The sequence below is a fragment of the Rattus norvegicus genome, chromosome 15 (assembly GCF_021556685.1).
Source record: "Rattus norvegicus strain SHRSP/BbbUtx chromosome 15, alternate assembly SHRSP_T2T, whole genome shotgun sequence".
In the NCBI taxonomy this organism is placed as follows: domain Eukaryota; kingdom Metazoa; phylum Chordata; class Mammalia; order Rodentia; family Muridae; genus Rattus; species Rattus norvegicus.
The window spans coordinates 28,979,423-29,001,492 of record NC_141548.1 but is presented as its reverse complement, the minus strand read 5'-3'; the positions used below and the strand labels follow the sequence as shown (position 1 = coordinate 29,001,492).

Genomic DNA, 22,070 nt, shown 5'->3' with positions numbered 1-22,070 from the left:
GTATGTAGCGCCACACAGCTGTAATTCTAGCACTTGGGAGACACAGGAAGGCAGGTCTATGTGAGTTTGAGGCCAACCTGTCTACACAGTGAGTTCTAGGCCAGCCAGAGGTACAAAATGTGTGTGTGTGTGTGTGTGTGTGTGTGTGTGTGTGTGTGTGTGCTCGTGTGCGTGTGTGTGTGTGTCTGTGTCTGTGTCTGTGTCTGTGTCTGTGTCTGTGTCTGTGTCTGTGTCTGTGTCTGTGTCTGTGTTGTGGGAGTGGTGGCTGCTATGGGTTGGCACCATGGCTCAGCCCTTGCTGGTCAAGTCTGAGTTGGATCCCAAAATCCGGATCCAGGTGTAAGGAGAAAACCAACTCCACAAAATTGTCCTTTGACTTCCACATTCATTCATGTCTGATCAGGAATGCTCACACACACACACACACACACACACACACACACACACACACACATGAATCATGCACAGAAACAATACTACTTTTTCATTAAAAACTTTTAAAAAGCTGCTGAGTCAATGGTTTCAAGAGTTTTAATACATCGTAGAAGTGGAGACCTGTATAAATTATTAAAGCTATACCCACATGGTTATTATGACGTCTGTTTTTAACTCTGTCTACCAATCTTTTCATATTCCCATTTCACCTGGCAATAGCTGACTTCTTGGCCTGAAAATCAATTACATTTGAGAACGTTTGTGTTAGAGTCTCTAATCCAGAAGCCGAGCATCGTCAAACACAGAGGCACAAGGATCAGAAAATCAAAAAGCCCGGCAAGGAGGATATTGTGAGAAGAGTTAGAAAAACAAGCCAGGGGCAGTCCCAGGGTGAGACCGGCAGAGTCCTGACAGTGAGGAGAGGGTTAAATCCCTTCCTCCGCAGTACAAAAGAAAAGAGTGTGCGGAAAGATTAGGGTTTTTGCTTTTACAATAGGAGCTGCAGGAGCGTTGGGAAGAAGCTGAAGGGGGAAAAGGGGACGTCTCTCCTTTAAAGACTTGGGAGATTGAGAGAGAAAGGGAGTCGGGAAAGAGTCACCACACTAGTCAGTCCGTCTCTGGGACGGGAGAATTCCTCTGCTTCTCAGTGGTTTGCACTGGGGGACCGACACCCGTTGGCCTCAGACCAGACAGGGTGATCGGACCAGGTCACCCCATTAAAACTCAGTGCGCGGTGCGGTGCCCTCGCTCTCCTACCGATCTCTACTCGGGAATGTCTCGGCGAAAGCAGCGGAGACCCCAGCAGTTAATCTCGGACTGTGAAGGTCCCAGCGCATCTGAGAACGGTGGGTGCTGGGGGACAGGAGGTAGCGGGGTGTGTGTGTGTGTGTGTGTGTGTGTGTGTGTGTGTGTGTGTGTGTGTGAGTCAAAGCCTGCTTGGTTCAGGCCAGGGCAATGGAGGGCACCTCGGCCATGAGCCAAAACCGAGCAGGACTTGGTTCACTGGGGATGTGAAGGGCTCTATACTTAAGGCTGAGGAGAGGACTCGTGAGAAGGAGATAACCCCCCTTGGCTGTCGTCGGGATTCATTCTGTTTGTGTTTTCCTTGCTTTTCTCTGGATGAAATGTAGTTTTCAAACTAGCTCTGTCTCTCTACCAAGAGTTTTCTCTCCAAGTCCTTCTTTGCTCACGGGTCTTTGTGCCGTTGCTAAGTAACGTCCTCAGACCTGAAGACCCGTCTCTTAGGGATGGGATTTCCCCCTCTTCTTTCTGGAGAGTTGGGTTGCAAGAGAATGAATTGGATAAACGTGAAGGTTCCCCTGAGGGGGGAAGAGAATAAAGTTTCTCATTGTTGCGCTGTGCTGAGAGCAGAACTCCCAGAGGAAGAAAGCTAATGTCGGTCAGAATGCAGGCTAGCTTGGGGGTGTGCTCCTCCTTATCCCGAAGGGAAACTGAAAGACAGCCCTGTAAAGGGACTCACTCAGGTTTGTGTTTTAAGGGAGGCAAAAATGGTACTTAACGCGCGAGTTAACATACCTGTTCATATATGCTATCACTGTATAAGGAACTTGCTACTTATTTATTTTTAGTTTTTGAGACAGATAGGATCCCCTCAGGAAGCCCAAACTAGCCCTGTAGTCAGTGTACAGCCCTGGCTGGCCTGGAACTTTTGGCAATTCTCTTGTCTCCGGCATCTGAACAAAAGTGCACCATCCTGCTAAGTTGCTGTATGTTTCTTTTAATCAATAAATTGCCCCTGGGAAAAGAGAACAGGCTATGTAACTGTAGCAAGCTGGCCTTAAACGTGTGATCCTCCGGTCTCTACCTTCTGTAGGCACGCACCAGCACAGCTGGATGCAAAAGTCTGTGCAGTTTCAGACTACTCCAGCACGGGAAAGGCCATGATGGGAGGAGGAGGAGGAGATTAGGAGCTGATTGTTTGATGCCTCAGAGACAACCGAAGACACAGTCAGCAGAAAAAAAACATATATATTTATATCTGAATGCTAAGGCTGGTGATGCTCACTGACTAAGGCTGTGCTAGGAATAGGTTCCTATCTCTAGATGATTCTGAGACTCAAGACAGTTTTGGACTAAGTAGTCTGGCTACATGTGCGCTCACAAGTCCAACTCTGGGCCAGTCTTTTGCTTAGCAAACACATGGTATGCCTAAAAAAAAGACACACTCAGATTATGCATAAGAGCTCTGAAGCCATTTTCAGGATTGGCTTTTGGACAAACCCTGATTCCCCCTCTTTGCTCGCTTATACAAGCTTGGTTTTGCCTCTCTCTGCCTCAGTTTCTTCATCTGTTAAACAGAGACGGATTAGTGCAAGAGTTGCCTTATAAATTTGTGTAAGCCCCTTGGGGAAATAACCAGCGTAAATGGCATTTCTTAGAGACAAACCTACCATAAGTACTTAGTGGGAAGGAATATTGCAGTTATCACATGTGAGGGCAGTGACCGCTCAGGGGCTTCTCGGCCACTTCAGGACGCCTCTATAAGACACGAGGGGCTCTGGGGGTACTGTGTTTGTGGCAGCTAGAACTGATTATGGTTTGAACTTGTGCAGAAATGACTTTAGGTGGAGTCAGTGCAGCATACGCAATGAAACCTTAACAAACAAGTTAAGTCTGGGGTAGGAACCATCTTCCCCAAGCCGTTGCTTGGCTGAGATCCCACTGTGCCCATATTTAGAGGTTCTATGGTGATGGCATCCTTCCCCCCTGAGACACATTAAGCCTCCTTAATGCTGCTATAGGCCGGATGTTTCCTCCTCGAGCTCTATAGGAGATTTCCCCTAGAGTTGCCTCCAGTCCTGCTCCCCTGCTGGTTCAATTGTGGAACTATGCTGAACGCCACCCCCAACCCCCAAGAGACTTGTTCTCCTCTCCTTCCTCCCATCTGCTCACCCATTCCCCACCCTGGGGCTGAGGGAAAGTTTTCTGCAAGAGTCAGAGGGTATCCAATAACTGTCTTTTAGGGTAGAGTTCGACTTGCAGGGCTCCGGGGACCTGGAAGCATAGTGACGCTGCTGTCACTCCATTGCTACAGAAGCCGTAAAGGCTCACACCCTATGAAGCAAGAAATCGAGGCAGACTTTGTGTTTGTAGGAAAGGCAAAAGGTAACGTAGGGAGCAGGGAAGCATTAGGAACTTCTGTCGATCTGCCTTAAGCAGGAGCAGGCTGACTTAAGCAGTCCGTGGCAGTGTTTCTCAACCTTGCTAACACTGCGACCCTTTAACACAGCCCCTCACGTGGTGGCCCCAACCGCAACATTTTTTTTGTTGCGGTTTTTTTTTTTTTTTTTTTTTTTTTGGTTCTTTTTTTTTTTCCGGAGCTGGGGACCGAACCCAGGGCCTTGCGCTTCCTAGGCAAGCGCTCTGCCACTGAGCCAAATCCCCAACCCCTGTTGCGGTTTCTTAACTGCAGTTTTTCTACTGTTATGAATCATAATGCTCACCGTCATCCTAAATAATACATCGCAAATCCTTCTTGGTTTTGGGTGTTTTTGAGATGGGGCTTCTCTGTGTAGCTTTGGCTGTCCTAGAACTTGATCTGTAGACCTGGCTGGCCTTGGTTGTTGTTGTTGGAGTTTGTTTTTTAAAGATTTGCTCTAAGGCATAAGAGCACTAGTTGTTTTACCAGAGGACCCAATTTAGACACAAAGCACCAACGTGGTGCCAGCATGGCAGCTCACAACCATCTGTTGTAGGATCTGATGCCCTCTTCTGGTGTGTCTGAAGACAGCTACAGTGTACTTACATATAATAAATAAATAAATCTTAAAAAAAACAAAAAAACTTTTATTTATTTTATTTATATGAGTACACTGTCACTGTCTTCAGACACAGCAGAAGAGGGCATCAGATTCCATTACAGATGGTTGTGAGCCACCAAGTGGTTGCTGGGAATTGAACTCAGGACCTCTGGAAGAGCAGTTAGTGCTCTTAACCCTTGAGTCACATCTCCAGCCCAATAAATAAATTAAAAAAAAAATCTTTCTTAAGAACTCCTAAAGTCCTGGGCATGGTGGTACTCGACTTTAATCCCAGTGACAGGTTGAGCTCTGTGATTGCAAGACTATCCAAGAAAAGGGGGAGGGAGGAAGGGAGAGAGAGAGAGAGAGAACAGAAAGAACTCCCAAGGGTTTTCATATCAGAGCTCCTTAGAGACTTTCTTATCGTCTCCTTTCATGACCTGAATGGAGGCTTGTTGGCTCTCTTCTGCAATTTCACATAGCTATCTAAAATTCTCTCCTCTCTTATAAGCATGTAACATATAAATTCTCGTGCTCCCCTTTGGATGGGTGTCTCTAAAAGGACTGGCTATCTTGGAGAGCTAGAGATTGCCATGCATTCATGGATCCTGTGTTGCCATCCTTTACAGAGAATTCACTAATAACTATGTCATCATTATGTGTCTAACCTTTCCTTCTACCCCAGAGTCAGACTGGAAGGATTCGGGATGTAACACCACCGGGAAAGAGCAAGCATGAGGCCATTTCATTTCATCCACACATAAATCAATGCTTACCCTAAATCAGAACTGCCGTCCTTTGCTTACCTGTAAAATTAAAGTGCATTGCTATTGTGTCTTTAAGAAACAGCCCCGAAAGGCCTATTTCTCCACTTTCTTCTTGCACAGCTCCCTGATTAGAGCACCAAAACCTAACAAAATACTTACTGAATGTAAGTGATTGAGCAAGAGACAGTCTATTTACTTAAAAACTCTGGAGGAAGAAAAAGAGTCTCTCCCCTACAGAGTCTGGATGTCAGAATTAGAGAGCATAAGGGACATAACTGGAGGAAATGCTAACTGGTACATCTGGGAAATGATCAGAAGCCCAGATATTTAGTGAGGAGAAACCAGGACAACAGCCACGCAGACCTGGAGGGAGAGTAGGGAGTTGGCAGGCAGCAAGAATAGCAAAGGCAAGGAAGGAAAAAAAAATAGGGCACCTTACACATGAGAGGGCTCATCTCTCAGGCTTCCAAACCCCTGAGACTTCAGTTTTAGGCACCTGCTGAGATGGGCGTCAGGAAGAATATTTTAAGTGCACAGAAAGTAATTTAGAAGCCTGTGCTGTGACAAAAGCGGGGTGATCATGAGTTCAAGGCCAGTCAGAGCAACTCTAGACTTTGTCAGGAAAGAATGGGAGACAGGAGAGAGGCTGACTGATTGACTCTGGCTTGGTTAGAACCTGAGATAAGGAAACAGAAAACCCACTTTTTTTTCTTTTTTCTTTTTTGTTTGTTTGTTCTTGAGACAGAGTTCCTCTGTTTGATTTGCTGTCCAGGTACCCTATAGACCAGGCTAGCCTCAAACTCAAAGAAATCTGCCTGCCTCTGCTTCCCGAGTGCTGGAATTAAAGGCTTGCACCACAGTGCCCTCATTCTCCTTGGGAGAAAAGCTGGATTTTCAAACTACCCTAGGGCTCAAGGATATATGACCTTTTAATGTTGGACAAACTTTTTCCTAAGGTTTCAAGGAAGGGACCCATTCCCCTCCATTTTGTTTTGTGTTTTGGTGGCTTGGTTTTGTTTTGGTGATGGCATCATGTAGCTTGGACGGGCTATTTGTGAATCCTAGTCCTCATGCCTCAACCTCCCATGCCCATGCTACCCTATATTCCCATCTGGATCTCTGGTATGGCTGCAAGGTCACAGTACTCACCGGAGACACACCCGGATGCTGCGCTTGGCTGCTCTCCCATTTCATTCATTTTATTCCAACTCCCCCATCATCACCTCCCCTGCACTGACTTATTTGTTGTTTATTCTGAGACTGGGTTTTTTCGCTAAGTAGTCCTGGCTAACCTTGAACTCACAAGAGATCTGCCTGCCTCTGCCACCCAAATGCTGAGATTAAAGGCGGTGCCGCCACATCTGGCTGCCCCCCTTCATTTCACTATTACTGTTATTATGTTAGATATTTTTATTTTATTTTATGTGTATGGGTGTTTTGCCTGCATACCTGTCAGTGTTCTACATATGTGCTCGGTGCTTGTAGAGGCCAGAAGACAGTGTCAGAGAGTGTCAGATCCTGTAGAACGGGAGTTAAAGTCAGTTGTGAGCTCCCATGAGTGCTGGGAACCAACCCTCTGCAAGAACAGCAAGTGCATGCATTTAATCCCAGAACTTGGAGACAGAAGCAGGCAGATGTCTGAATTAGAGGCCAGCATGGTCCACAGAGCCAGTTTCAGAATAGCCAAGGCTAAGGCTGCTCAGAAACCTTGTCTCAAGAAGAAGGAGAGAGAGGAGAGAGAGAGAGAGAGAGAGAGAGAGAGAGAGAGAGAGAGAGAGAGAGAGAGAGAGAGAGAATAAGACGTGGTGGCACACAATCTTTGCACTCAGGAGGAGAAGGTAAGTGGATCTTCTTGAGTTCCAGGTAGCCTGGTCTACAGAGTGAGTTTCAAGCCAGCCAGGCTACAGAGCGAGACTCTGTTTCAAGATGAAAGGAAGGAAGAGAGAAAGAGAGACAGAGACAGAGACAGGGAGACAGAGATTCTCCTCAAATTGAAAAGAGGAGGAAAAAAAACCCCAAACGGAGACTTTAATTGACTATCTGTGCTCAGTGAAGGGTCAGATCTCTAAAATACCTTCGAGCTTCAAAACAGTGTCTGAATTCCACACAAATGTCTTGATCACTTGGTACCTGGTCTCTATGTCATCTTGCCTCCCGGCCACCATGTGGAACAGGCCATGGGTACCTCCGTAGGTTTCAGTATAAGTTTGGTTTGACAAAGAATGACGTGTATGAGCTTAGTAGAGAAGACTGAGAAAAGAGAAGGTGGGACAGCCTCTAAAAAGTGATCCTGGCAACATTTACAATTCTATATTTTCGGAGGCTGCCAATGAGTAATGATTTAGTTCAGGTAACATTTGTGAGGAATAGGGGAAGGTTTGAAGAAGATAGTCCTTGGAGCTCTATTATCGGAGTACTTTCTCTTGTCATGTGTTGTGGGCTGGGATTATGTGTGTGCTGGACACTGAACCAAGCCTGTGGGCTGACAATACTCTGTCACTGAACGTCAGCAGCAGACCTTGGTTTCAACGTATAATTTGCATGTGTAATGTATAAATGTATATCAGGGTCTTACGCTATGTAGCTCAGAAATTAAATAGTGATACAGCCAGATGTACAGCCAAATGTGTGTGTGTGTGTGTGTGTGTGTGTGTGTGTGTGTGTGTGTACATGGATGTGTTTACTTAGGATTAAACTCAGAGCTTCGATTAGCAATAGGTAAAGGCTCTACCACATTCCCAGCCTTCAATGGACAATGGAATAAGTGAGTTTCATAAAAAAAAAAAACTAATGTGTGCTGGGCAGTAGTGTCAGACACATTAATCTCAGAGCAGGTCAGTCTGTGAGTTTGAGGCCAGTCTGACCTACATTGCAAGTTCCAGACTAGGCAGAGCTACATAGCAGGACTCTGTTTCAAACTAATAATGATGGTGATGGTGGTGATTGTGGTGATGGTGATGATGGTGGTGGTGGTGATGGTAGTGATGGTGATGGTGGTGATGGTGGTGGTGGTGATGATGGTGGTGATGGTGGTGATGGTGGTGATGGCGGTGATGGTGGTGATGGTGTGGTGATGAAAATGCTTGGATCCTGCCCTTAGGGCCTTTGAATTTATTTTAGCCCTGAGGTGGTTTGGTTTTTTTTGTTTTTGTTTTTTTTTTCTATTTGTTTGTTTGGTTTGGGATTTTTGTGTGTGTTTTCCTGTTGCTGTTTTCTTTCTGTCTGTCTGTCTTTACTTATTGATTGATTGGTTAATTCTACTGCTTGTGATTGAACTTAGAGACTCCTAGTAAGTCATAGCCCCAGCCCAAGACATCAGAATGCCCTATAGCTCTACAGGCTGAGAGCCACCCTTTAGATAATCCACTCTGCTGCCCCGGCCCTATGTGGTTTTGACTGTGTTCTTCCTAACTTTTCTCTCCCAAGCCTGAAGCAGTTAATTGGGGTACCAGGCCTTTTGTTTATTTTCCAGATAGTGTCTTACATAGTAGCCACTAACTTATGGTGAAATCAAGCTGCCTCCAAACTCCAGAGTGCTGGGATTACAGGTGTGCGCTTATGCTGGGGATTGAACCCTGGATTCTGTGTTTGTGCCAAGCATCCTATCTACCAACTGAACTAGACCCCCAGATCGTGGGCACTAGCCCAAGAAGAGAAGCTACTTGCTTTTTTTGTTTGCTTGTTTTGCATTTCAGATCTTTGTGAATTTGAACAAGCATATGCACGTCTACACCGGTCACAGACTCCTCGTCTGTGGTCTAGGACCGTTCACTTCACATTTTCTAGGTGTACCATTATCTGCTTAGCATGCTCCTGGGTTCTGTGACTTTAGCCCTGTCTGCACCAGAGTCTTGCTCCCTTTTTCAGACTAGGCAGCAAGTGAAAAGGGGTGCTGAGCCGTGGATGGTTCCTCTTACTGGTGGCTGTTGATACATCACCTTTCACCAGGGACTAAATTTACCTTAAAGGGTGTAGATCATATGACACATCAGAAAGCACATTTTATTACAAAGCAAGAAAGGGGACACTGTTTCCCAGGAGAAGAAGAAAAGAAAAGGATTTCTTTTCTTGTCCAAGGACTTGACAGAACAGCCACTGGATATCAAATGTTCAGTGCTAATTAACAAATGCTCTGTAGAAAGTCTCCATCTGATTCCTTCTCTCTGACTTGAGGGCAAAGAACAATGGCAGGGAGGAGCCACACAGGCCCCTTTCTCTAGCTTTAGGATGGGCATGGGAAGCAGGACAGGAACCAAAGTGGTGACTGCCGCCCCACTGAAGCCCCACTGAATTACTCTGCCGACTTGGAAAAGTCACTTAACCTCTGTGAGCTTGAGTTTCCTTATCGGTAAAACTAAAGCACACAGCACTTAGCTGTGTCTTGGACAAACTGAAACCCTGAACTCCATCTCCATTTCAGGTCTCAGAAAAACAGAGCTAGCTCATTGATCTCAGTGCTCTGATTCATGAGGCTCATAGGCTAAAATCTTTCCTTGTCTGTTTAAAAAAAAAAAAAAAAGGTTAATTTTATGTAAACGAGTGCTCCATCTATATGTATACCTGCATGCCAGAAGAGGGCGTCAGATCCCAGGGATAGATGTCTGTGAGCCATTATGTGGTTGCTGGGAGTCAAACTCAGGACCTCTGAATGCCTTTAACCACTGAGCTATCTCTCCAGCTCTGAGATTATCCGGTTTTAAATGTAAGATTGTGTTTTCCTTCCTTCCTTCCTTCTTTCTTTTTTTCTTTCTTCCTTTCTTCCTTTCTTTCTTCCTTCTTTCTTCCTTCTTTCCTTCCTTTCTTCCTTTCTTTCTTCTTTCTTCCTTCTTTCCTTCCTTCCTTCCTTTCTTTTTCTTCTGATCTATCTATCTATCTATCTATCTATCTATCTAGTAGACCAGGCTGGTCTCAAACTCAGAGACTCACTCATCTGCCTCTGCTTGTAGTGCTGGGATTAGAAGAATGCATCACAACTGCCTGGCTGTTTTCAACTTAGAAATGCAGTAGCTGTTTACGCTTTTGTTTGTTTGTTTGTTGACAGGGTCTTACTATATAACCCCAACTGGTCTGGAGCTCCCTATGTAGACCAGGCTGGCTTTGAACCAACTGCCTTCTGAGTGCTGGGGTCAAAGGTGTGTGCCACCACTCTCAAGTATCTATGATTAGATTGGGGCACATGCTTCCCCTCCCTCCAAAGACGCTTTAACCTAGACATATGCTGGTGCTACTACTGAGAAATTAACAAGATTGGAGGATGAAGGGTGAGGACGTTGCTCGGTGGGAGAGCTCTTCTCTAGTATTTGTGGGATCCTAGATTCAATCCTCACAATGGTGCTGGGATGCAGTGGACATGGTGGATCAGGTTTATAATAATCTGAATCCACGAGTAGTAGAAGCAGGAGGAGCCAAGCCAGCCTTAGTTATGTAGTACGTTTGAGGCCAGCCTGGGCTACAGGAGACCCTATGCAACAAAGCCAACCAACGGGTTAAAAGATATTATTTTAATGTATGTGTATTTTAGGTTCTTATTTAAAATATAAGTTCCTGGGAAGCTGGAGAGATGGCTCAGCGGTTAAGAGCACCCGACTGCTCTTCCAGAGGTCCTGAGTTCAATTCCCAGCAACCACATGGTGTCTCACAACCATCTGTAAAGAGATCTGGTGCCCTCTTCTGGTGTGTCTGAAGACAGCTACAGTGTACTTATATATATAATAAATGAATAAATCTTTAAAAAAAAAAAAAGAGCACTGACTGCTCTTCCAGAGGTTCCAAGTTCAATTCCTTAGCACCCATACAGTGTCTCGCAACCATCTGTAATAGGATCCAGTGCCCTCTTCTGGTGTGTTTGAAGACAGCTAGCTACAGGGAATGGAGAGATGGCTCAGCGGTTAAGAGCACTGACTGCTCTTCCAGACGTCCTGAGTTCAATTCCTAGCAACCACATGGTGGCTCACAACTATCTTTAATGGGATCCGATGTGTCTGAAGACAGCTATGATATGGATAAAATAAATAAATCTAAAAAATATAAATTCCCTAATCCATAATATTTAAGACTCTTCAAATTTTAAAAATTTCCTCATTTATGTTCTCTTTCGGTGGGGAAAAGCCTTAATATGTTAATACTACATTTCTAGCATTTTCTAGTCTGGGCATACAGCTCAGTGCTGGGGCACTTGGTACAAAGTTCCATCGCCAGCGCCACAGAAACAAATGGTTTCCAAGTTTTCTGCTTTCAAAATATTTTTCAGATAAAGATGGTGTATGTAAAACATTGTCTATAAAAAGGGGAATGGTGGCATATTCCGTGAAACTGGCTCCATTTTATCAGCCCGGCAAAAGTAGAACTGGGAAGACCGTGACTGCAGAGTTTGAGGAAGGTTGGGAGTTTCCCACTAGACTCAGCTACAAAGAACATGTCTCAAAAACAAGATTAACGAGGAAGCCATAGCTGTAGCCCTAGCATTTGGGAAGCTGAGGCAGGAGGGTTGCTGATTTCAAAGTCAGCCTGGGCTACACAGAACATTTCAAGAGAAGAAAGAAAAAGAAAGGAACCAAAACACAAATTCAAGACTCAAGTTGCTTTTTAAAAAAAAGATTTATTTATTTATTTATTTATTTATTTATTTATTTATTTATTTATTACATGTAAGTACAATGTAGCTATCTTCATACACACGAGACGAGGGCATCAAATCTCATTACAGATAGTTGTGAGCCGCCATGTGGTTGCTGGGAATTGAACTCAGGACCTCTGGAAGGGCAGTCAGTACTCTTTTTTTTTTTAAATTAATTTATTTATTTTATGTATATGTGTACACTGTCGTTGTCTTCAGACACACCGGAAGAAGGCATCGAATCTCATTACAGATGGTTGTGAGCCACCATGTGGTTGCTGGGAATTGAACTCAGGATCTCTGGAAGAGCAATCGGTGCTCTTAACCACTGAGCAATCCCTCCAGCCCGGCAGTCAGTACTCTTAACCACAGAGCCATCTCTCCAACCCCTGAGATCGCTTTTTTACATGTAAAAATATGGGATTTTAGGAAATGGGGGGCCCATTAAATCTCATTTCAGGGAAGAAGAATGCAGAGTACCTGGTCTGAGGCACCTTAACCCTACTTACTCCCTCTAGATAAAAGGCAGGGCCCGGTGGAGGTGAGCAGGTGCCAGTCACGTTTAGGAATTGAAATCTGCTTGGGGCTGTTAGGAGCTTCGGACCCTGTACGGCAGACTGTGAAAGCCCATTCCGCATCTTTCCCATTGTTTCAGAAGGAGCTCCCCTCCCCCAAGGTTGGAGCTGGGTGGACCTCCCTAGGCCTTTGTAAGCTAATATCTTATTTAATTGTCCGCATTAGGGAAGCGGGTGGGGGGAGAGGGTACCGAACAGGAGGGGGCTTTTTTAAAGTACGAACTCTGCATTTGGTTTAGGGCCGGTGGCCTGCGGACTAGCTTGTGATGAGCTGTAATTCTGGGGGAAGGGCTTAGTGTTCCTCAAGAAGGGGCCCTCAGATGACTGCCTCGGGAATTCTATCTTGCAACCCACCCCCCCACACACACCCGAAACTTCTTTTGTGAAGAGAGCTGAGGGTAGGGTGCGAGTAGGGGTGAAGACAAAACTTGAGATCAGTGTGCAGTGTGCGAGCTCGTAAAGGGGTGGGTGTTTGAGGCCGCTCCTCCCTTTCTTGTCCTCCGACCTCTGAGGCGGGCAGACCACCCTTTGGAATCCACGTTTTCCTAACTCAGCAGATCCTTTATCCAAAGAAAAATTACTGAAGCCTATCGCCTTAATCTATTGAGCGGGCAATGTTTCCCACTGTGGGCTTGGGGCTGACCCGGTGGAAGCAGCTAGGATAAAGACATCTGGGGTGGGGAGCCGGGAGAGGATAGGGCACAGTGGGCCCCCAAGGTGCCTCACTGACACCTGACCCAGAGCCGGGGTAAAGCTTCCAAGACTTGCACCCCACCCCCACTCCCCTTCACGCACTCTCCGCTCTCCTTCAGCTTTGGTCTCCCTCCCTGGCAGCTTCTCCCCACAAACTCTCCTCCCCCATCTCCCCACTACCAGCTTTCGCGCTCCAGCTCCTCCCCTCCTCCGCGCCTTCTCGCTCCCCTCCCCCCCTCCGCCGCCGCTGCTCCCTGCCCCCGCCACCGCCGATCTCCTCCGCAGTCTGGGCCGCTGGGTGCAGAGACTGCCGCAGCGCCGGCGGCCTCCCCAGACCGGATACCCATTGTGTCCTAACCCATCCCGCCTTCCACTTCCCACGGCCATGGCGCAGGAAACCGGGAACGGCTCTCGACTCGGGGGTCCCTGCGCGGAGCCTGCGGAGCGCGGAGGTGCGGTAGGGCCAGGCTTGGGCAGAGATGGGGGCCGAGGGGACACTCGCGTGTAAGGACTTTAAGTGGGTGGATAAAAATATGTGATTCTACACATAGGCCCCAGTTTCACATCCATTCCCACCCTTCTTGGGTCAGAGGAGGGGGAGGGGTGACGGAGGAGGCTCGGAAAGTGCTCGTCCTAACCCCCCAACCCCCCTTTTACTGGGTGTCTAGGAACCACGGGAGAGTCTAGTCTAGTGCTAGCTTCCAGCAGGGTCTGACTATAAGCTTATCTTCCAACCCTAATCGGAGGTTTCTAGGCTGCCCGTTCCTTAAAGCCTCCGTTATCCAACACAACCGCATTACCCACACTTTCTCCTTGTCTTCTCCCCAGGTGATGCTAGTGAGGAGGACCACCCCCAAGTCTGTGCCAAATGCTGCGCACAATTCTCTGACCCGACCGAATTCCTCGCTCACCAGAACGCATGTTGCACTGACCCACCGGTAATGGTGATAATCGGGGGCCAGGAGAACCCCAGCAACTCTTCAGTCTCCTCTGTGCCTCGGCCAGAGGGCCACAGTAGGCCCCAGGTCATGGACACAGAGCACAGCAATCTTCCAGATTCTGGGTCCTCTGGGCCCCCGGATCCCGCCTGGGGGTCAGAGCGGAGGGGAGAGGAATCTTCTGGGCAGTTCCTGGTCGCTGGCACAGGTACAGCAGCCGGGGGAGGTGGGGGCCTGATCTTGGCCAGTCCCAAGCTGGGAGCAACCCCATTACCTCCAGAATCTACCCCTGCACCCCCTCCTCCACCACCTCCACCTCCACCTCCAGGTGTAGGCAGTGGCCACCTGAACATTCCTCTCATCTTGGAAGAGCTGCGGGTGCTGCAGCAGCGCCAGATTCATCAGATGCAGATGACTGAGCAAATCTGCCGCCAGGTGCTGCTACTTGGCTCCTTAGGACAGACAGTGGGCGCCCCTGCCAGTCCCTCAGAGCTACCTGGGACAGGCACTGCCTCTTCCACCAAGCCCCTACTGCCTCTCTTCAGTCCCATCAAGCCTGCCCAAACTGGCAAGACACTGGCATCTTCCTCCTCGTCGTCCTCCTCCTCAGGGGCAGAACCACCTAAGCAGGCTTTCTTCCACCTTTACCATCCACTGGGATCCCAGCATCCCTTCTCTGTAGGAGGGGTTGGGCGAAGCCACAAACCTACCCCTGCCCCCTCCCCTGCTCTGCCAGGCAGCACGGATCAGCTGATTGCCTCACCTCATCTGGCATTCCCGGGCACCACAGGACTCCTGGCAGCTCAGTGTCTTGGGGCAGCAAGGGGCCTTGAAGCTGCAGCCTCTCCAGGGCTCCTGAAGCCAAAGAACGGAAGCGGTGAGCTGGGCTATGGGGAAGTGATCAGTTCCTTGGAGAAGCCCGGTGGAAGGCACAAATGCCGCTTTTGTGCCAAAGTATTCGGCAGTGACAGCGCCCTGCAGATCCACCTTCGTTCCCACACTGGTGAGAGGCCCTATAAGTGCAATGTCTGCGGTAACCGTTTCACTACTCGGGGCAACCTCAAAGTACATTTCCACCGGCATCGTGAGAAGTACCCACATGTGCAAATGAATCCACATCCGGTACCAGAGCACCTAGACTACGTCATCACCAGCAGTGGGCTGCCTTATGGAATGTCGGTGCCACCAGAGAAAGCAGAGGAGGAGGCAGCCACACCGGGCGGAGGTGTTGAACGCAAACCTCTAGTGGCCTCCACCACAGCGCTCAGTGCCACAGAGAGCCTGACGCTGCTCTCCACTGGTACAAGCACAGCAGTGGCTCCTGGGCTCCCTACTTTCAACAAGTTTGTGCTCATGAAAGCAGTGGAGCCCAAGAGTAAAGTGGATGAGAATACTCCCCCGGGGAGTGAGGGCTCAGCCATCTCAGGAGTAGCGGACAGCGGCTCAGCCACCCGAATGCAGCTAAGTAAGCTGGTGACATCGCTACCGAGTTGGGCGCTGCTTACTAATCACTTGAAGTCAACTGGAAGTTTCCCCTTCCCTTATGTGCTAGAACCCTTGGGGGCTTCGCCTTCTGAGACCTCAAAGCTGCAGCAGCTGGTAGAAAAGATCGACCGCCAAGGAGCTGTGGCAGTGGCGTCTACTGCCTCGGGAGCTCCCACTACTTCTGCCCCCGCACCTTCATCCTCCGCTTCTGGACCTAACCAGTGTGTCATCTGTCTCCGGGTGCTGAGCTGCCCTCGGGCTCTACGCCTGCATTATGGCCAACATGGAGGTGAGCGGCCCTTCAAATGTAAAGTGTGTGGCAGAGCTTTCTCCACAAGGGGCAATTTGCGCGCACATTTCGTGGGTCACAAGACCAGTCCAGCTGCCCGGGCCCAGAACTCCTGCCCCATTTGCCAGAAGAAGTTCACTAATGCTGTCACTCTGCAACAACACGTTCGGATGCACCTGGGGGGCCAGATCCCCAACGGGGGTTCCACACTTCCTGAAGGTGGGGGAGTTGCCCAGGAAAACAGCTCTGAGCAGTCTACAGCCTCTGGACCAGGAAGTTTCCCCCAGCCGCAGGCCCAGCAGCCATCTGCAGAAGAGGAGATATCTGAGGAAGAAGAAGAGGATGAGGAAGAAGAGGAAGATGTGACAGATGAAGATTCCCTAGCAGGAAGAGGCTCAGAGAGTGGGGGAGAGAAGGCCATATCAGTACGAGGTGACTCAGAAGAGGTATCTGGGGCAGAGGAGGAAGCGGCAACATCGGGAGCAGCACCCACCAACGGGAAGGAGGTAGATAATAACGAGAAAGCCACTCAACAGGCTCTGCCGCCACCTCCACCACCACCCGACAACCTGGATCGTCCCCAGCCCATGGAGCAAGGACCCAGTGATGTTTCCGGAGGCATGGAGGAAGAGGCCAAACTGGAGGGAACCTCAAGCCCGATGGCGGCACTCCCGCAAGAAGGGGAGGGCACCAGCACCCCTTCGGTGGAAGAGCTGAACTTACCAGAAGCCATGAAAAAGGAGCCAGGAGAGAGCAGCAGCAGAAAGGCCTGTGAAGTTTGTGGCCAGAGCTTTCCCACCCAAACAGCTCTGGAGGAGCATCAGAAGACCCACCCCAAGGATGGGCCGCTCTTCACTTGTGTCTTCTGCAGGCAGGGCTTCCTCGACCGTGCCACCCTCAAGAAACACATGCTGTTGGCTCACCACCAGGTACCGCCCTTTGCACCCCACGGCCCTCAGAATATTGCTACTCTTTCATTGGTCCCTGGCTGTTCCTCCTCCATCCCTTCTCCAGGGCTCTCCCCATTCCCTCGAAAAGACGACCCCGCCATCCCGTGAGCCTGTGTTCTGTACCTGATCCTCTATGACCGCGAGATCAGAAACCAAGAGCTCCATAGAAGGACCTCCAAGATTTAGTCACCCTTCTCTTGTCTTTTCTCAAGTTCTGACATGATGTTTCTTCTAGTGGCTTCTCTCTAGTCCCTGAGCTTGACAATTGCATTTGAAAGGGAATGTCCCCTAAGAAATTTTTATCACCTTTTTGTTCTATATAACTTTTACATTCTCAAGGGGGAGCTCTCTCCTCTTCCCCCTTTCCCTCCGGCAGGTATCCTAGAACCCCCATCTTTGGCATGGCAGCCTTGTTCAAAGGGGCTGGCAACTGTCCATGGAAGGCCCAGCTCTATTCCTTAGTGATCTTGACCAAGACACCCTGCAAGACTTTCTTGGGCCAGGACCTTCTTGAAAAGCTTGTGAGGAGTGGTAGGTAGGTTTCTTTCTGCAACCACTACATAGTTTCCCACTGAGCCCTGGAGTTCTAGATCGACCTGCCTTGCCACTTGAGCCCTAGCACCATCATTGCTGTGAAAGCCCAGGAACTGTGCTTGATAAGGTGACTCCAAGGACCTGATCCGAGAGGCAGAGACTCCAAGGACCTGATCCGAGAGGCAGAGGAGAACGTAGCCTCCGTCCTACTTCAGCCGCCTGTAGCTGAGGCTGTGCCCAACAAGCACACCAGAGGAAAGAAGTAACTGTAACTTCTTCTTCCCCCTGCTCCAGAGGATACTGGCAATGAAGATACTCCAGTAGTTGGTGGCTCACCCTAATCGGTAGGGACTCGCAAAGGACTGGGATCCCTTTTTCAGTATGTTCCTCGACTCACCACATTAAGGCAAAGAGAGTGGCTGGTCAAGATGCCAAGACTCCCTCAGCTTCTCACTTATCAAGGCCTCTCAACCAACAAGCATATTCCTTACCAAGAGGCCTCTCGTGTGATATTTTAGGAAGCATAAAGTTCCTGACTCTAAAGAGCCTCGTTGGTAAGGCAGTTTATTTAAGTGATGGTGGAGGGTCGAGGATTGTTGCTAAAATAGGCATTGCTGAGAATCTACTTGATGAAGAACCGACTTGATGGAAGGGGACCTGGTGTTCAGCTCGTGTGAGTAGGAACGTTTTCTCTGAGCTAATGGTGACCTGGTATGCAGAGGAGCCAGGGGTCATGGGGGGCTTGCTGTCACTAGGATGTTTTTAGTTTTAGATGACTCCCAATTTTATTCCCTTGCCCCTTGTATTTCCCTGTTGTCTTCTCAAAACCCCTTTCCTCCCCAGTCTTGCCTGACCATGGGCCAGAGTCTATGTCTTCTTTTTTTTTTCCAGATGTTGAGAGACAGAACTTCAAGTGGTTCTTCCCTGTCTCTCTGTCTTGTAGTGAGATGTAGTATTTACCCTTAACATAGGATCCTGTGGAACAGGAGTTCTGAGAAGACCAGATTTTGCTGTTAGCTGATGTCAGTGATGATTCTCTAAAGTAATGGGCTCCAGAGCTCCCTAACGCAGTGAATTGTGTAAGAGAAGAGGGGGTCCGAGATACTAGAATCTTTTCGTTCATCATTAAAGGTGTTTTGGCCAAGCTTGTGTGTGTTTCTCCTTCTTTTATGACTAAATAGCCAGATGGGGTGTGATATTGGCATTCCCTAACATGGAGATTCTCTTCCCACCTTTTTCTCCTGCCAAAGCTGAACATATGGTGTAGAAATACTTAACTTCCTCAGCCTTGTCCCCAAACAACCTCCAGTAGATGTGATTTCACTGTGAGGAGGAAAGGCTTTTTAAAACAGATTCTATTTTTCAAAAGGTGCTTGCCCAGTGTACAGGCAATGTCTAGGTTTTCCTTTACCACCTTACTACCAAAACACAACTTTTTTATGTGGTTTTGTTTGCGTTTTGAGGGCTGCTCAGTTTTTCCCAGACCTCAAGCAACTCACAGACAGTAGTGAATCTATAGATCAAGATAATGATACTTTATGATCTTTGAGATCCAATATTGTAATCAGAGAGGGAAAAGGCTCTACCAATAAAGGAACATTTTGCTATTAAGCATGCAGACAAAGGGGCTGGAGAGATGGCTCAGCAGTTAAGAGTCCTGGCTCACTGGTTGCTCTTCCAGAGGACCCAGGTTCAATTCCCAGTACTCATGTAGTGACTCATAACTGTTAACTCCATTTCTAGGAGATCTGATGCTATCTTCTGGCTTCTGTGCATACCAGGCGCACACATCATACAAATACACATTCAAGCAGACACAAACAAAATAAATTAACACATATGAAATAAGTTAACTTTTAAAAACAAAAATGCAGGGTTGGGGATTTAGCTCAGTGGTAAAGCGCTTGCCTAGCAAGCACAAGGCCCTGGGTTTGGTCCCCAGCTCCGGAAAAAATAAAATAAAATAAAATAAAATAAAACAAAAAAAATGCAAGCTGAGTAGTGGTGGGTACACATCTTTAATTACAGCACCAGGGAGGCAGAGGCAGAGGCAGGTAGATCTCTGAGATTGAGGCTAGCCTGGTCTCCAAGGACTAGTTCCAGGACAACCAGAGCTACATGGAAAAACCTCTTCTTGAAGAAAAATAATGATAAAAAGGAAAACAGTAATAATGTGAAGAAAAGAGCTAGTGGTGTAGCTCAGTTGGTAGGGTACTTTCTTAGTATGCATGAAAGAAGTCAAGCTCATGCTCAGTTACACGGTAGACATTAGCCTGGGACACATGAGAGCCTGTGTGTGTGTGTGTGTGTGTGTGTGTGTGTGTGTGTGTGTGTGTAAGAGACAGGGTCTCTTTATGTAGTTCTTACTGGCCTCAAACTCACAGAAATCCACCTCCTCCCAAGTGCTGGCTTAAAGCCGTGCACTACGATGGCCTGCAGAGAATCAACTTGTTTTTTCTTAATTGTATGTGCATTTGTGCTTGCCTGCATGTATATCTTTTTTTCCTTTTAAAAGATTTATTTTATATGTAAGTCCACTGTAGCTGTCTTCAGACACAGCAGAAGAGGGCATCAGATCCCATTACAGATGGTTGTGAGCCACCATGTAGTTGCTGGGATTTGAACTCAGGACCTCTGGAAGCGGTCAGTGCTCTTAACCACTGAGCCATCTCTCCAGTCTCTGCATGTATACCTGTGTAGATCCTGGAGTTACATACAGTTGTGGGCAGTTATGTGGGTGCTGGGAATTGAACTCAAGTCCTTTGGAAAAGCAGTCAGAACTCTTCACCACTGAGCCATGTCCAGCCCCAAGAACTGGGTCTTTGAAATTATATGTGTGTGTGTGTGTGTGTGTGTGTGTGTGTGTGTGTGTGTGTGTAAGAGAGAAAGAGAGCGAGCAAGAGACAGCACATTAAATAGACATTTTGTTTGTTTGTTTTTCTTTGTAGCCTTGGTTGTCCTGGAACTCCCAAGCTCACCTTAAACTCAGACCCCCTAGTCTCTGCCTCCTGAGCTCTGGGATTAAAGGTGTGCACTACCACCACCCGCCAGCATTTTTCCCCTTTATAAGATCATAATATCACTAAACCTTCATGCTAAAAGAACATAACTGGGTTTAAAAGATAAAAACACAATATCTCAGATTCAGACAGGCACAGTGGCTTACCGGTGGGACATGTGGGATACAGGCAGGAGGATCAAGTATCTAAAGTCATCCGTGACTGTATATGGAAATGATGACCAACCTGGACAGAGGAGACTGCCTCAAAACAACAACCCAAATAGAAATGAACAACGAAAGAACCAGGTACAATTGGATGGGGTGATGGAGAGCTGCATTCCTGGTGTCAGGGAGTAGGAGTTCAGGGTGTCAGGAATGGAAGGCTATCCTGAGCCACATAACACTATTTAAAAGAAGAACTAGATCCCAAGACTCCAGTCCTTTGTAACAAGGTGCTGTTCTGGGGTTGGGGATTTAGCTCAGTGGTAGAGCGTTTGCCTAGGAAGCGCAAGGCCCTGGGTTCAGTCCCCAGCTCCGGAAAAAAAAAGAACCAAAAAAAAAAAAACAAAAAACAAAAAACCAGCTATACCCACAAGGTGCTGTTCTCCTGCTATACCAATAATTCTGACAGGAGGCTCCGAGCATAAGTATCTTCAACTCTGCTAAGAATGAAGAATTATTTGATTCTAGATGCTCCTATCAGAGCAGTGCAGGAGGCCCTCATCATGACATGGGAATTCTGGGAAGCTGGGGGAGTTAAGGAGGGGTAAACAGCTTTTGTTTTTAATTCTTGGCAAAGCTTTGTAAATAATTTTTTTTCCGTTCAGCTTATGGAGGAAGGGAAGTGATTTCCATTCCTTTAACCCCCTTCATCCCCATTGGACATAGGTAATATCATTTACCCTACACCAGACTGGTCTGCTAGTTGGATGTCAGCTCTCATGGTAACAGCTGTCAGTGAGGTTTCTTTGACCCTAAACCTGCCTCCCCACACTCTTTCAGGGCCCTTTTCCATCTCCTTTTGATTCTTTTCCTGTTCGCTTTTCTTGCTTTTGTGTTTCTTTTTCTCCACTGCTAACTCATCTTTCTGAGTGCCTTTGGTTTCTTCCTTCTTGCTTGGACCCCATTCTCACTTTCACTTTCCACTAGATCACCTTGTTGGATGTCCAGTTGATGTTTACCCGATAGAATGGGTATATGTAAATGCAGCTTGCAAAACACAAGGACTTTACAGAAAAAAAGTCCAAGCTGGAGGGATAAACGGTGTGGATGGGAAGAGAATTCGTTTGTCATTCATTTAGTTTCTGAGCATTCATTTCTTATAGTTTCTAGGTAAGAAGGTAAATGAGACACACTTCCACGACCGATTCTAGGAGGAAGGATTATGTAAACAGATTCTTTCATATGGTGATGTGGGTTCCTACAGATAACAAGTCCAACCATAGAACCGGGGCTATTCTTAAACGTAGTAACGATTCAATCCACTCAGCAATCTGATGCATTCACAGACCTGTAAGATCCATTAAGCTCCCCTTGGCATCCAGACGAACTGCTTTTGAGATGCCCCTGTAAGAACAGCTGTCTTCAGAGAGCCTGATAAGTGACAACCTTTGGCTATCCGACTCCTACTTTCTGGCCAAAAACAGGACAAGCACAAGAAACAAGCTAACACTCAGGACTCTAATGAGTAGTCAGCTCCCAGAGCTCCCACTGCTTGGTCAGAGCCTTTCTCCTAAGGTCTCAGCATTTGCTTTCAGAGAATTCTGCCCATGTCACCTGAATTCATCCATCCATCTTTCTTCCTTTTTTCTTTTTTCTTCCTTCCTTTTCTTTCCTTTTCTCTCTCTCTCTCTCTTTTTTTTTTTTTTTTTTTTTTTTTTGGTTCTTTTTTTCGAAGCTGGGGACCGAACCCAGGGCCTTGAACTTCCTAGGTAAGCGCTCTACCACTGAGCTAAATCCCCAGCCCCCCTCTCTCTCTCTCTTTTTTTTTTTTTAAGATTTATTTATTTATTTCATGTATGTGAGT

The 22,070-nt window shown here is 47.4% G+C and overlaps 1 protein-coding gene across 2 annotated transcripts; it reads left to right on the top strand.

Moving 5' to 3' along the window:
- Positions 1–612: 612 nt before the first annotated feature.
- On the top strand, positions 613–18,193 carry Sall2 (spalt-like transcription factor 2). 2 transcript variants are annotated; one of them, NM_001107262.1, is made up of 2 exons: positions 613–1,280; positions 13,676–18,193. In NM_001107262.1, the coding sequence occupies exons 1-2, from the start codon at positions 1,208–1,210 to the stop codon at positions 16,615–16,617; spliced, it is 3,015 nt and encodes a 1,004-aa protein (NP_001100732.1). In that variant the 5' UTR covers positions 613–1,207; the 3' UTR covers positions 16,618–18,193. The 2 variants fall into 2 exon arrangements, with proteins under 2 accessions (NP_001100732.1, NP_001418349.1); NM_001431420.1 differs by lacking the exon at positions 613–1,280 and adding an exon at positions 13,129–13,299 and having other exon boundaries at positions 13,676–18,187.
- Positions 18,194–22,070: the final 3,877 nt, after the last annotated feature.